The sequence below is a fragment of the Brachycentrus maculatus genome, unplaced genomic scaffold (assembly GCF_059751285.1).
Source record: "Brachycentrus maculatus isolate JH-2025_06_01 unplaced genomic scaffold, ASM5975128v1 h1tg000477l, whole genome shotgun sequence".
NCBI lineage: Eukaryota > Metazoa > Arthropoda > Insecta > Trichoptera > Brachycentridae > Brachycentrus > Brachycentrus maculatus.
Genome location: NW_028281224.1, coordinates 319940 through 333589, shown reverse-complemented (window position 1 = coordinate 333589; position 13650 = coordinate 319940). Strand labels below are relative to the sequence as shown.

Here is a 13650-nt window from a genome sequence, read left to right as displayed (position 1 = left end):
AAAAAATTTAAAGTTATAATAATAATAAAAAATGTCCAAACATATGAACCGACTATTTATTTTTCATAAAGTCTAGACACGTGATTTGAAAACAATATATTTAGGAGATAAGTCAATATGAAGTTTTAAAAAATATATTTTCCCAACCGGTTCATTTTCTTTGACCCCTATCCACATAAAAATTATGCAAAAATATTCATAAGGCACCACACCTAATGGACACGGTGTTAACTTGCTTCTTATTACAAAAATACAGAATATCTGGAACATAGAGCAGTGGAACGTATTTGAAGGGATATAGAAACAGAACTGAAGGAGATTAGGGTGAAAAACATTACTACTAGCATAAAGGAAAGGAAATGGAAATAGAATGGCAGGTAGAAAAAAGAAAGGTTGAGCTGTGGCACTTACCTGATGATTTCAGTCAATTATTTGGAACTGGCATCACTGTTCTAATCTGGCAACACAGGGCTTCATAGTTTTCATCTGACCGTCCTTTGGGTAACTTCAAATTTAATTTCATGTATTACTCTTTAGTAGCGCCCACATTTGACCAGGGTTATTTGTGAACAACCTAATCTAATGATCCATTCATTTTCATTGCTTGAGCGACTAGATCCTAATTTTAAATCAATCTCATTCACAAATGCTGACCCGCTCACTGATACATCGATTCATCGATTCACTGAAGCGACGACCTTCTTTTGGTTATAGCTTGTTGAAAATTGGCAGAAAATTCTGAGCAAAAGGCTAAAAAAGAGATTGCCAGGAATTTTTGGGAAGAATATGGGAAGAATGTTAGCAAAATTTTAAAAACGATTTTTTACTGTCTGCCGTTGATAAGATTTGTAACAAAAATTCCTCATAAAACATAGATTTGTATTTTACAAAAGATTCATAATTCAATTGATGGGTCTTATTGAACGGATCACTTAAGTGATGCAGATCCACTGAAGCAGATCTTTTAAATGACTGGATTGTGTACATGAACAGAGTGTATATGAACCCACTTCTACTCTACAACGACTAACCTTATAATATTATTTGAGACCAATGTTATTTCTGAGTAAAGTATCTATCTATTGATATTTTGTATTGTTCCTACCTCGAAATTCAAAAACAATTAACTAAAATTTTGAATTATTCTGAAATGTCAAAATTGGAAGTTGTTGTTATTTTTTATATCATCATATTAATAGTAGCGTATTTTATTGTACTTGGCTTATTATACTATGCAAGAGAGCGATTAGCATCATTATAAAAACTAATGAAACAAAATAATACATTACTATTGATGAATGAATTATATTATGTTGCCTAGAATAATGAAACCTTATTTATTACCATTTATTTATTTTACAAAAATAAAATGGCAGCAAAAGAAATACATTATAAACAGGTATGATTTATAAATATTTTTGTGAAAAATTAATTTTCAGACCCTAATTTATTAGGTGTATAAACAAATATATTTAATAAAATTTATATCCTTCATAGCAAATCATCGCATTGGTTGTCGAACCATATCAAAATATTGAATAACAATGTAGGAATAATAAAAATCAGAATTATTAGTTTTTTACTACCAAATACATTACTTTGAAAAAATCATTTGAAGATCATAGGGAACCATAATTATTACTGTTTATAGGCAGGGGCGTGCATTCCATATAGGCAGATAAGCAGTGCCTATCCTAACTTACCCGCGTGACATTTAAAAACGTAACCAGTACCTACTCTACCTTACTAAGTAGTACCTAGATTACCTTACTGCCTACCCTAGTAAGTAGTACCTGGCTTACCTTAATACCTACCTCCTAATTAATTCTCTGTGCACGCCACTGTCTAGGGTATATAAAGGATCGAGCTTTTTTCATTTTGATTGCCGTCAACGCACTTAAATCGTAATGCTGTCATTATAAGTGTGCTTCATCTACCGTACTCTGTACTCTTCCTCTATTGCATACCTTGCGACCTGCATTAGTATTACCCAAACTTAGAGCAGGAATAAAGGGAATGAAATCTTTTTGTCTCATCTTTTAATTGTTATGTTGCAAGAGTTAGCCAAGAGATTTTTGGTATCATGAAACTTAACTTATTATTTGCATACTACACAATTTTTCTTTACTTACTAACCAAAATCATTGAATCAATCAATCAATAAATCAGAGATTTATTAAATTGATAATTCTGCAAATTAGTAAGCCAGCAAGTTCTTTAAGGTGTTATGGACATGTGGAGCGAATGGATACCGGGAGAATGACTAAGAAAGTATACAGAAAGTGTACAGAAAAAAAGAATGACGACGGCCGAAAAGATTTGGCACGACCATATCAATCACAACCTAAATTCTGATGATGTCAAAATTTTACGTAATTGGAGGGCATGTATGACTAGATATATGGATGTGAAGGAAGCTAGGATTGTATGTAAGGTTCCATCCTCTCTGCCTATCCCTTCGGGAAAGCGGCGTGGTGGTAGTTGTAGTAGACCGGTAAGCCAGCAAATATGTATGTTAGTGAACAAATTTCTATCAAAATTGGGATTCAGTTTTTTATTTGATGTATGTGAACGAATTATTCAGATCCAATCGTTTACAAATGACTTGCATAAACCTCATAAGATTTGTTAATAAGTTACATATTTAGAGTAAATAAATTATACCAAAACCATTTATAATAGAAACATTTTCTTTAGTATAAATTCATAATATTATTTAAATCACCTTGGTTTTTAATCCATACAGCATTGGCCATTTATATTATATAACCTTTATTTTAACATTTTCATTATTTTCCGGATACTTTTTTTTTCTTTTTTGGTAACAATATGTTTCTAGGTAAACGACAGATGTAAAATTATAAGTAAATTTACTTACAATAGAATAAGCAAGTACTTAGCTAGTTTATTTTTTTCCCCAAAACGTCACAAGAAAATGTGTCATATCGTCATGTGATGGTAATGACAACACTGTGGTTATCGCAGATCGCACATGTCATTTTAGTTTATCAGCCGGTTGGAGGCGTTTTTGGAAACGACTCTAATATAGTATTAAAAATGTTTTCAATGTATATTTTATTACCGTTTATTTTATTTGGTACCGTGTTATGCGCTGATGATGACCCCTTTACCGTTGATTACACGGCTGACTTATTCAGAACTGAGGTCCCGAAAAAGAATCACTTTGTGATGTTCTTCGCGCCTTGGTATGCCCTACATTTATTGTAATATACGCTAAAATTATATTTATATTTCTCGGAAATCTTCTAAAAATATCGTGCTTTGACCATTGCAATATTTTATTTCATCCATTATCATAATATAATATGTAATAATTACTTGCACAAAATTTTATTTTATTTTAAACAAGATGTAAAGCAACATTTCGTTATCACATTTTACACAAGATAACATTATTTCCGCCCCTTGTTTATTGTATCTTTTAAATATATTTTTATTATTCAAAATATGGGCCAAGAGTTTAGATATTCCAGTATACAATCGGTAATGTTTTATGGCTTGACTCCAAATATTGATAAACAATAATTATGATAAGTAGTTATTCATCACAGTAGTAAAAATAATAACAATAGTGTAATTATACATCAGATTCAGTATACAGATGATATCGCACTGCTGGTTTTATTAAGTATTTTGAATAAAAATATGTTATCAATGGTTGACATCTGTATTATCTTATCAATTTAATGGGAGAGGAATAGAATGAAGGAAAACTACAATTGTTTTATTATTTGTTATTTAAATATTTTAGTAGTGTACACAAAAAAAAACTATATCTACATTTTGTTCACAGCTTTGCATCCATTACTGGATGCAGATTTTTCAAAAGTCCCTATAAAGTTATGAGTAATGCTCTTATTACTTGTATTAGTACATAAAAGTTGTGTAATTTTTTTTTAATTTACACCATTAATTTGTAGCGTGGTCTCTGCACCCTTTACCAAGAAAAACGGGCTAACATGATAGATATCATTAGTATCACTAGCTGGCTAATAAATCAGTTGTAACTACAGGGTGACATCGCACCAATGTCCATCAACAAAAATACCAAATAAACTTCCTGTACTTTGACATGTTGACAAAAACTGACGCTCACACATTCACATTCTTAATGTCAAACAGTCCACATAGTGGTCAAAACCTGTTGGCTCATTGAGTGGATTTTGAGTGTGTCCAAATACTTCTCTCTCAATGTCCAAATACAAATACTCCATTTAGGAATCGAAGATAATCCAGATTTGTGAACAAGCATTTGGATACATTAAAAATCTTGTAAATAAATTAACTGGTCAAATAAAAATATGTCATTTTCTAGCGTTTCTCAAGTATGTGAATATAATCCAGGATTCGGACCTCACATACAAATGAAAGAGTTCCTGCTTAATAAAAAGCTTGCCTAATCGTACCATAGATGAAGTTTTTTGACTTCGAGGACTGTGTTTTGAGTTTAATCAGTATATGTATAAGTTCCAAGAATTTGAATAGTGTGGTTGTCATAGAATTCAAGGTAGAATTGGTGAATGTTACATGTGTGTAAAGTGATCTTAAACCAGCCTATGATGGTTGTAAGCCCTGTTATACCCAGATTTCAATATTCTTCATCTATGTTGAGATGTCGAAAAAATAATGTTACAATATTATTATTAAAATAAAATGTGCACTGTTTTACACAGAATGTTAATACTTAATGCTGTTTTTTTATGTATACAGAAAAGATCGTTATTGTTGTGTCTGCTAAAAAAGGTTTATATTTAAGGTGTGGCCACTGCCAAAGGCTGTCACCGATTTGGAGTCAACTGGCCGAACTATTGAATGTCGGCGAGGATTCTAAAGTGACTATTGCCAAATTAGACTGCACACAAGAAAAAGATATTTGCTCAGAAAATGACGTTACAGGTTACACCTTTTTTAATTTAATCAATAAAGTGTGTCCATGGATAAAATTCAAATAAAACTTATTAGGTACATTGAATGATATGTGGACTCATTGATAAATATTGGCAAATAAGTATGCAGAATTTATGTATGAGCGCACATCTGTCAATGGTAACAGAAGTACAAATTTGCTATTTTTATTTTATGTATTTGTCTATACACAGTTAAAAATTCAAATTCTTTATATCCCGAACCAACTTTAAGAGTTTGTAAAATGACTTTTATTTATTTATTTTTATACTGATTTTATATTGTCAAAAGTTTATTCAAATTAATATTTTTGTACTGTAAGAATTCAAAAATATCATAAAAAAGTTAGTGGAATATATCATTAGAAAACTTATTTTAAAATTGTACGTAGTGCATAATTTCTTTATAGATAATTACTCTTTTTAAGTATAACAGTAAAGGTTGTTTCATTTAATTTTTCGTCCTCAATCGAATACCAATTGAAATCGAATTTAATTTTAATTTATCGACAGTATTATTTTAGAACAAATTTTAGACTAAAGTTTTCTTATTTTATTGGTTTCGCTTTGTATTATTTAACCTTATTTATTTATCTACCATATACCGTTTTTGATAAGAACTCGCAAACCGTTTTATGAAAGTTAAGATTGAATTTTTTTTTAAATTTACAAATCACATTTTCCAAAACTTTATCATTATATGTTAAGTATTACTTTCTTCCAGGGTATCCTACACTAAAATTCTTCAAAGTTGGTGACACTGAGGGGGTTAAATTCCGTGGCATTAGAGATCTTTCTACCCTTACAGGCTTTATTAATGAACAACTTGGCGAAGTTACAGCCGTAAGTATCCATTTTAAATTTCATTTTATAATTAAACCTGGTCTATTATCTTAACATATTAACATTAACCTCTTATCGAATGTTCCACTCAATAGAAATAGTATAATTTATATAACTATCACGGTTATTAATTAATAGATTAGTTGTCAATAGAGTAGTGTCCATCTACAATGTTTAGGACATATTATGCGAGGACCAAATATTAAATGAACTCATCCTCCGGAGAAAATTCTAGAGGCGTTCCACCCATATATGCTGTAGATGCGCCGCATCCCTTGAATTTTTTATAACACAATGTATAACTATTTTTGTTATCCACCCCGCGAAGTTGTCTGAATATTTTTGCAATTTTGTAAATCTGAATAGATTATGATCATTTAAGGTCTAGATACACATGCTCATTATTAGCACAAAAGCATGCTATTATTAAGCAATTACTATAAGTAACATGTGTGTACATACTTTGCGAGAAATAAGTACGCTAAAAAATCAACAGTTGTTGGATTTTCGAGCATGCTACCTGCAGTATAGGAGGGAGGGGCCTACTCTGAGCGCGTCTGAACAGGTTTACTAATGAGCGAGCTAATATTGATGTATGTAAACGAGCGTACGAGTACAGGATTGTCGAACGCTTACAGTGGTTTCATGACAAGCCCGCTCTATCTTTTACTTTGTTTCCGCCGGACATTTGCATCTCGAGTCTTTTTGCGTACATATAAATATCGTGATCGGTTTTGATTTTAAATGGTTAAAAGTAAAAAATTTCTCAACGTTATCTGAGAAAAGTGCAAAATTATTATGATCCATTTAATACTGAATCAGTTTATAGCGTGTGCGTTCAGTTCTCAGAATTGTTGAAAACAACATATCTTGTACTATCGACGAAAGCGGAAAACTGTGATATTATCGGAAAGTGATGCAAAGTCCCCGTGCCAATCTACAATCCGTCGGCTGTATCTGCAGGGCGCAAGAAGTGGCAACAGCGCCGGGCTCGTTGCCATCATGGGGTACCTAGCCGCCGCGGTCGGAGTTGAGCGGCAACACGAAGACCACGAGGAACTACAGGAAGACCAGGATTATGCCCGCCACGTGCAGTTGCCCATCCACAGTGACAGGGAGCTCAGCAAGCCGCTGTCCGACGGGACCCTGAAGACCGTTATATTAATCAATTTTTAATAACTGGATTTTTATTGTTTAGTTCAATGTATTGCTTTTTTATCTATATGTGTGTATGTTATTTACATATGTTTATATGTATATATGTATACACATATATACATATCATCATTTTGTAAATGTTGTAATGAAAAATAATTATTTAGTTATGTCGCTTTTCAATGTTAAAATCACTGTAAATTGTAAAGCGCCCTTGAGGTGATTTCCCACGAGAACGGCGCTATATAAATTGTCCGATAAATAAATACTTGTTTCAAGCAAATGTATGCAGCTAGACAGCATGCTCGATTTAAGCATGCTCGTTAGCATGCTTGATTAGTAGCATGTGTATCTGTACCTCTATACTCGAGGAGGCCGTATCACCAGGCCTTTACCTATTCACATCTTATATATTCACATCAGTAATGTAGAAAACCTGAGATACTAGCCATCCCATTGACAAAAACAGCTGTAGTATATGTATTAAATGTGAAATCAAACACTGATTTTATGAGTCTTCTTTAAAGTCTCATAAAATATCTCATAAAATACTTTTAATACATAAATTAAAATGGAGTTCTACAAATTAAACGCCAAATCTATAAATACATCTCTAGTACCTATTCTCTTGTCTGTGACCAAATCAATAAAACCCTTATCTGTCATATATAGTAAGAAGGTACTAGAAAACATTTGTAAATTATTATATTAATCAATTATCAACCTGTCCATTTTGATATGTGCAACCCACATATTGAGTTTATTAATTTAGTATTGGCTGGTTATCACTCGGAATCAAATTTTATCACTATACAAAGCGTGATCTTTCCTGCGCATACGCTTTAAGCGCATACCTTGTAGACATAGAGAAACTATTTTAACACATTGTCGTCGGACGGTTTTTTCACCAACCCCTACCCAAATTAGTATACTAATGACAAGTAACCACAAACCCAATTCCGATCTGTACAATGTTTTTTGGCGTCTCTCGCGCTCTACCAAAAGTAAGCAAATAGAACGCTTTTAAGTGTCTCCTGCTCTCTATCAACTGTACGCTTAAGCAGTTTCCGCAAACAAAGCGCTAATATAATACAAAAATGATTAAAATAAAGTCCAAAGTAGCTAATTGACTACAAACGTTGGCGAAATGTTTTTAATTATGGTCGCTGGTTCACTAGTCTCATTGCTATCATAATAACTATAATTTAAAAACCCAATACATACCAGGGGAACAATAGATAATGGAGGTCGGTTTGTTAGACTACTTCATTAGTACTATGTGCCGAGTGGAACATTAATAATTCCAAATGTAATTTTACATTATAATGCGTTCAAACATTTGTGAAAAAAAATTTAAGTAAACAACTAGGAATTTTAAGATTCATTTAATACGTTTCATTTATTGATACGGCAGTCACTTTGTGGTAATATCTATCCAGTTTTAATTAAAATTTTACTTGATAAATACCACTGTTCCTTAAAATCTCTTGTGACACATGTTTCAATGCATTCCGCATCATTTTCTTACACCGTTTTATTTTATAAGCACTAAGAAATTTAAAATTATATTCTAAAAAAATTAATCACAAAGTTAATAATGTTGAAAAATCACTTTACGAGTATTGTATATCTCAAAGTAACTTAATTAAAAAGTCGACCGGTTTTGAAGCAAAATAACTTTTAAGACTGCTGTAAAATAAAAACTTTAGTTTTAGTGTTAGTCAAGACTGTTTCGACTTATAAAATTGTTAAATAAATAATAAAATCGTTAGATTAATTAGTCGAGACGGTCTTGACTAATCAATCATGATGTTTTAAATGTGTACTTGTTTTGCGTTATTTATAGCTTTTATGTGAAATACCTACATATTTATTTTATCTGTATCCTTTCTTAAAACAGTCACCACACGCCCCTTGAAAATACATACAAGTAAGACCAGAACTGGCATTATAAATAATACTTTAATTGTTTTAGGGTGATGATGACGATGATGATGAATTCTTACCCAAGTTGCAAGTGTTGACCAGTTTAGTTGACCTTACTGAAGACACGTTCAATAAACATGTTTCCAGTGGAAAACATTTTGTTGAATTCTTCGCTCCCTGGTGTGGCCACTGTCAGGTTTGTTTTGTTGTCTCCCTTCGATATTATTTGAGGTTATTCAATTTATTATAATGGAAAGGCAATTTATGTTTTTCACTGTAGCAAAACTTTCAATATATGCATCAGTGGCAGAAAATTTATGAAGAAAGACTAAGTGTAGTAAATTTTATATTAATTATATATTTCTCATCGCGAATGAATTTTATAGTACCAAAAAAAGTTACATTTGTGCACTAGTCATTTTTAGATTCAACCTTTTACATTGTATGATATTAAAATTTCAAACTGGGCATGTGATTTCAACAATGTTCAGTAACCTTGTATTTTTTTAAAAATGAAAATACACAACTGATGATGTTATTATTTAACAACTTATTTGTGACTTACAAATTCGGTTAAGTTACGTTTTAGACTTATTTGCAGATTTCTAATTTGAATTTTTTATAACCAAGGAGATTATGCTTTTGATTATAATAAACGACACGTATCTTTCATTTGTGTAGGTTGTTATCAAAATTAAAATACTTTCAGAAACTAGCTCCGACTTGGGAAGATCTAGCAAACAGCCTGAGCCATGATAAAACAGTTACCATAAGCAAGATTGATTGTACTCTATACCGGCCAGTTTGTGCAGAGTTTGAGGTCAAAGGATATCCCACTCTTTTGTGGATTGAAGATGGAAAAAAGGTAACGGGAATAAATGTTTTGTAATCTAACTACTATTTTTTTTTTAAATACTTCGTAGTAAATGTAATTTTTAAATAAACAGCTCAATTTTGAAATCAATACAATGATTGAAGTAATTTTGAGATTTATTTCCAGTACGTAGGGTAGAACTAATCGGTGTTTGGTCATTTACGATTTGCAGCGAAAAGCCGACTACATAGTCGGCTTTTTGTTGTCAGTGTATAAAGATTTTGATCTCTTTAGAATAGTCCCACTGGTCATACTTAACCCAGATAGGGCGATTGTCCACTACACGGGATTTCACCGTCCGGCAGTCCGGTTTTGAAAAATGAAAACGACTACGACAGTTTAGCGTGATCGAATTTACGCGCAACGTGTTCACGCACCGATCAAGAACACCGATCCGAAAAAATATGGACAAAGCACATGCCAATCCAAGCCAATCGTCACTTCAAAACGGTAACTGACGTGCCGGACGGTAAAATTACACAAAATTCCGGGTAGTGGACAAGCGCCCATACCCTTTCTAATCTATTTCTATTCCCATTCAGGGAGGGGCTATTTTAAATTATTCAATCAAGTCATTGATTTAATTTTGTTTGGGCTTTTGACATTGGGGTTTGTTAACGTAATTATTTCAGATTGAGAAGTACGTTGGTCAGCGGACCCACGAAGCTCTGAAGAGCTATGTGGACAGGATGCTGGGCGGTGGAGATGCTCCTGAGGATAAAACCCAGACAGAGAAGGCGGAAGGAGATTCCGATGTTGTTGCAACTCTCACTCATAATACCTTCAAACACGCCATTGAAAAGAAGCCAGTTTTTGTCAAATTCTTTGTTCCCTGGTAAGTAAAAGAGATTTTTTTCATACATAGTTAATTAATTTCATACATAATGTTGTAGTTCATCTAGAATAGTGCTTCCCAAATAGAGACCGCTAGAAATGTCTCACACCGGACCTCCTAGGGTTTTATGGTACCTTTTTTGGGTCAACATAAAAAAAGTTGATTATTTTCCACAGATCATAGATGGAATATTATAATAACATACTCTGGCTAATATAGGCTTGATATTTTTTTTTATAAAATGAACATTAAATAATGAAGTGAATAAACCTATTTAACATTATTGTATATGGGTTTATTTACTGAATAAATGTTAAAATTTATGCAAATTTTAAAATCCCCCTGAGGTGATTTTTCTCGAAAACGTCACTATATAAATTGTCCATTGTTATCGGGCATAAAAATCTTGCAAAAAGATATAAATTGCAATTTCAATGAGTTTAACTAAAAAACAGAATTCCTTTACAATAATTTGGGATCAAATTAGACTGATGTATCACTCTCTTAAAAAATACTAAATATATTTTGTATTTAGTATTTTTTAAGAGAGTAAACTGTATAATTGCAAATTTAAGTAATGTCCCTTTGTAAGATGCCCAACAAATATTGTGTGTATGTTCACAAAGATTTTATTTATGCGTATTTTGATCATTTCAGGTGTGGTCATTGCAAGGCCCTGGCGCCAACTTGGGAAGACTTGGGCGCAAAGTTTGTCAATGATGGACGTGTTGTTATTGCTAAGGTTGATTGCACATTAGAAGTCAACAGAAAACTGTGCACCGATGAAAATGTACGTTCGCACATGTAATGAAATTTGACTAAACCAATATTGATTTAGTCAAATTTCTTAATAAAGCTGGATCAACATTACATATTTATAGATTTTACATTTTTCTCATTTCTTTGTAATACCTCGATAATTATTATCAATTACATACATCAATTCAATTTTGATACATCAAGATTTGACTATTCCTGCTAGTTTTTTTTTAAATACTAGTAAAATTACCAATAAAATTTTAAACGTATGTATTTTTCATTTTAGGTGGAAAGTTTCCCTACCCTGCTAATGTACAGAAACGGTGTCAAAATCTCAGAATACGATGGTACCAGGACTTTGGATGATCTGTATGAATTTGTGATAGATCAATTGGAAAAATCACACGACGAGTTATAGAAATTTAATTGTAGCAATAGAGCTTCCAATACCCAAACATTCATAACATAAAGACATTTTTTGCGAACAATTATTCATGTATTTTGTACTTACTTTTCATTCCATTGTATCAGTCCAGCATAATTTATTGGAACCATTAAATGTTTAATCAAACAGGAAATTTTCTAGATTACTGTATTTGTATCCTGGGCATTAATATATAGTAACGTAATTTTGTTTGTTTTACAAACACATTATAGTCAATTTGGTGTATTAGAAATAAATAATTTCATTTTATACTGTTTTAATTTTTTGCATGAACTGCTTTCACTGAATAAAAACTGTAATCACTGAAGCTACAAATAAAAATCTTCTTCTAACCCTTATCCGCACCTAATGGTGCATAGGGCACTGCATTGTATTGACGCAGTGTTATCTTGATCATTACTAACATGAAGGCAAGACGATCACTCCTGCGCTTCAGGGAGCAGTCCAGGGTAATAGTAAATAAATATTACAGTGTAAAATCACTAATATTTATTTTCACTCCCCCCTGGGAATCGAACCCGGGACCTCCAGCACGGTAGCTAAACACGGTAACCATTGCACTACGGAGGCGGACCACATGTAAAAATACCACATGTTTATTTTTTATTGATTATGGGATAAATTAAAAACAAAAGTATCCATTTAAAACATTTCTTATTTGTAAAAATTAATGATAAGAAATAAAAATAAAAATTAAATAGATACATAAAAATAAGAAACAGCTACTACCCCCTCTTCAACCTTCAACATCCCAAGGACCCAACTCTAAAATTTGGAATTAGCTTCAAATAAATACGGTGTTTGAAAATGATGCGGAATGCATCATATATTTACTAAGTAAAACATTTATTCAAAACGGATAGATTTACCACAAAGTGACTGCCGAATCAATTAATGAAATTGTAAAAATTAATATAAAGCGGAACCTCTCATAACAAGCAATTCGCATAGCAAGCAAAAAAAAAAGTTACTCCCTTCACGAACAAAATTTCACAAAACTAGTTACAAAGAAAGGGCAAGTCCCTTATTCACGATATTCACTTGTGATCCGGGACTTCTGCGCTATTCAAAACAAAAAATGTTTCTCTTAACGACTAAGATTCTGGGACGAATTATACTCGGTATGAGAAGTTCCACTGTATATTATTTAACATTACATTAATTCAATCTCTGTGCATACACAGCGTTTCTGCACATTCACAGAGATGCGTATCTTCTATGATCGTGAGCAAGTAGTATGTACTTTATAATTACTAGGATACATCCCGAGCATGCAACGCTTCGCACTCTGTCTAGTGATCCAGTCTGATCGGATCCAACAGCCAACACTCGTAGCTACACAGCCCATGTTTTGGCGGTTGTGACAACGCCTCTTCATTGGAGGTGAAACAAATGCTCAAAGCGCCACATGTTCACTAGCAAAGTAAACACTTCAATGAGTTTTGCTTCAAGTCATTAGTATCCATTTTGAGATATCGCTCACTCCTTTCAAGAACGTCATAAATCAAAAAACTTGAGGAAAAATCTTTTTCAGGAGAACATTTTTAAAGTTTAAAAATAATATAATACAATGTATTAAAAATAAATATAAAGCCACTTATTGAACTTTTTACTGTGCAACAGATCTTTTTAGGTAAAACATGAAGGTTTTTTCCATTTGAAAAATATTTAGTTTATTTAAAAAAATAATTAAACAATACCTTTTCTTCAAAATGCAAAAACAACACTTTCTGCCCTGTAGCGGGTAAATATTAAGTTAAAAATACGCCTCTTTTGCTGGGATATAGTACAATTTCTGGCCATTCCGAAAACATACTCAACTGAAAACTGACGATTTTTGATTTATGACGTTCTTGAAAGGAGTGAGCGATATGAATTACTGAAAAAA

General features: G+C 32.2%; 1 protein-coding gene across 1 annotated transcript; it reads left to right on the top strand.

Annotated features, from left to right (window-relative positions):
• The first annotated feature begins 2990 nt into the window (after positions 1-2990).
• Positions 2991-12011, top strand: LOC148302111 (thioredoxin domain-containing protein 5 homolog). Its single transcript, XM_088272151.1, has 8 exons — positions 2991-3206; positions 4778-4917; positions 5650-5768; positions 8899-9045; positions 9559-9714; positions 10356-10558; positions 11216-11348; positions 11604-12011. The coding sequence occupies exons 1-8, from the start codon at positions 3058-3060 to the stop codon at positions 11733-11735; spliced, it is 1179 nt and encodes a 392-aa protein (XP_088128277.1). The 5' UTR covers positions 2991-3057; the 3' UTR covers positions 11736-12011.
• The last annotated feature ends 1639 nt before the right edge of the window (positions 12012-13650 follow it).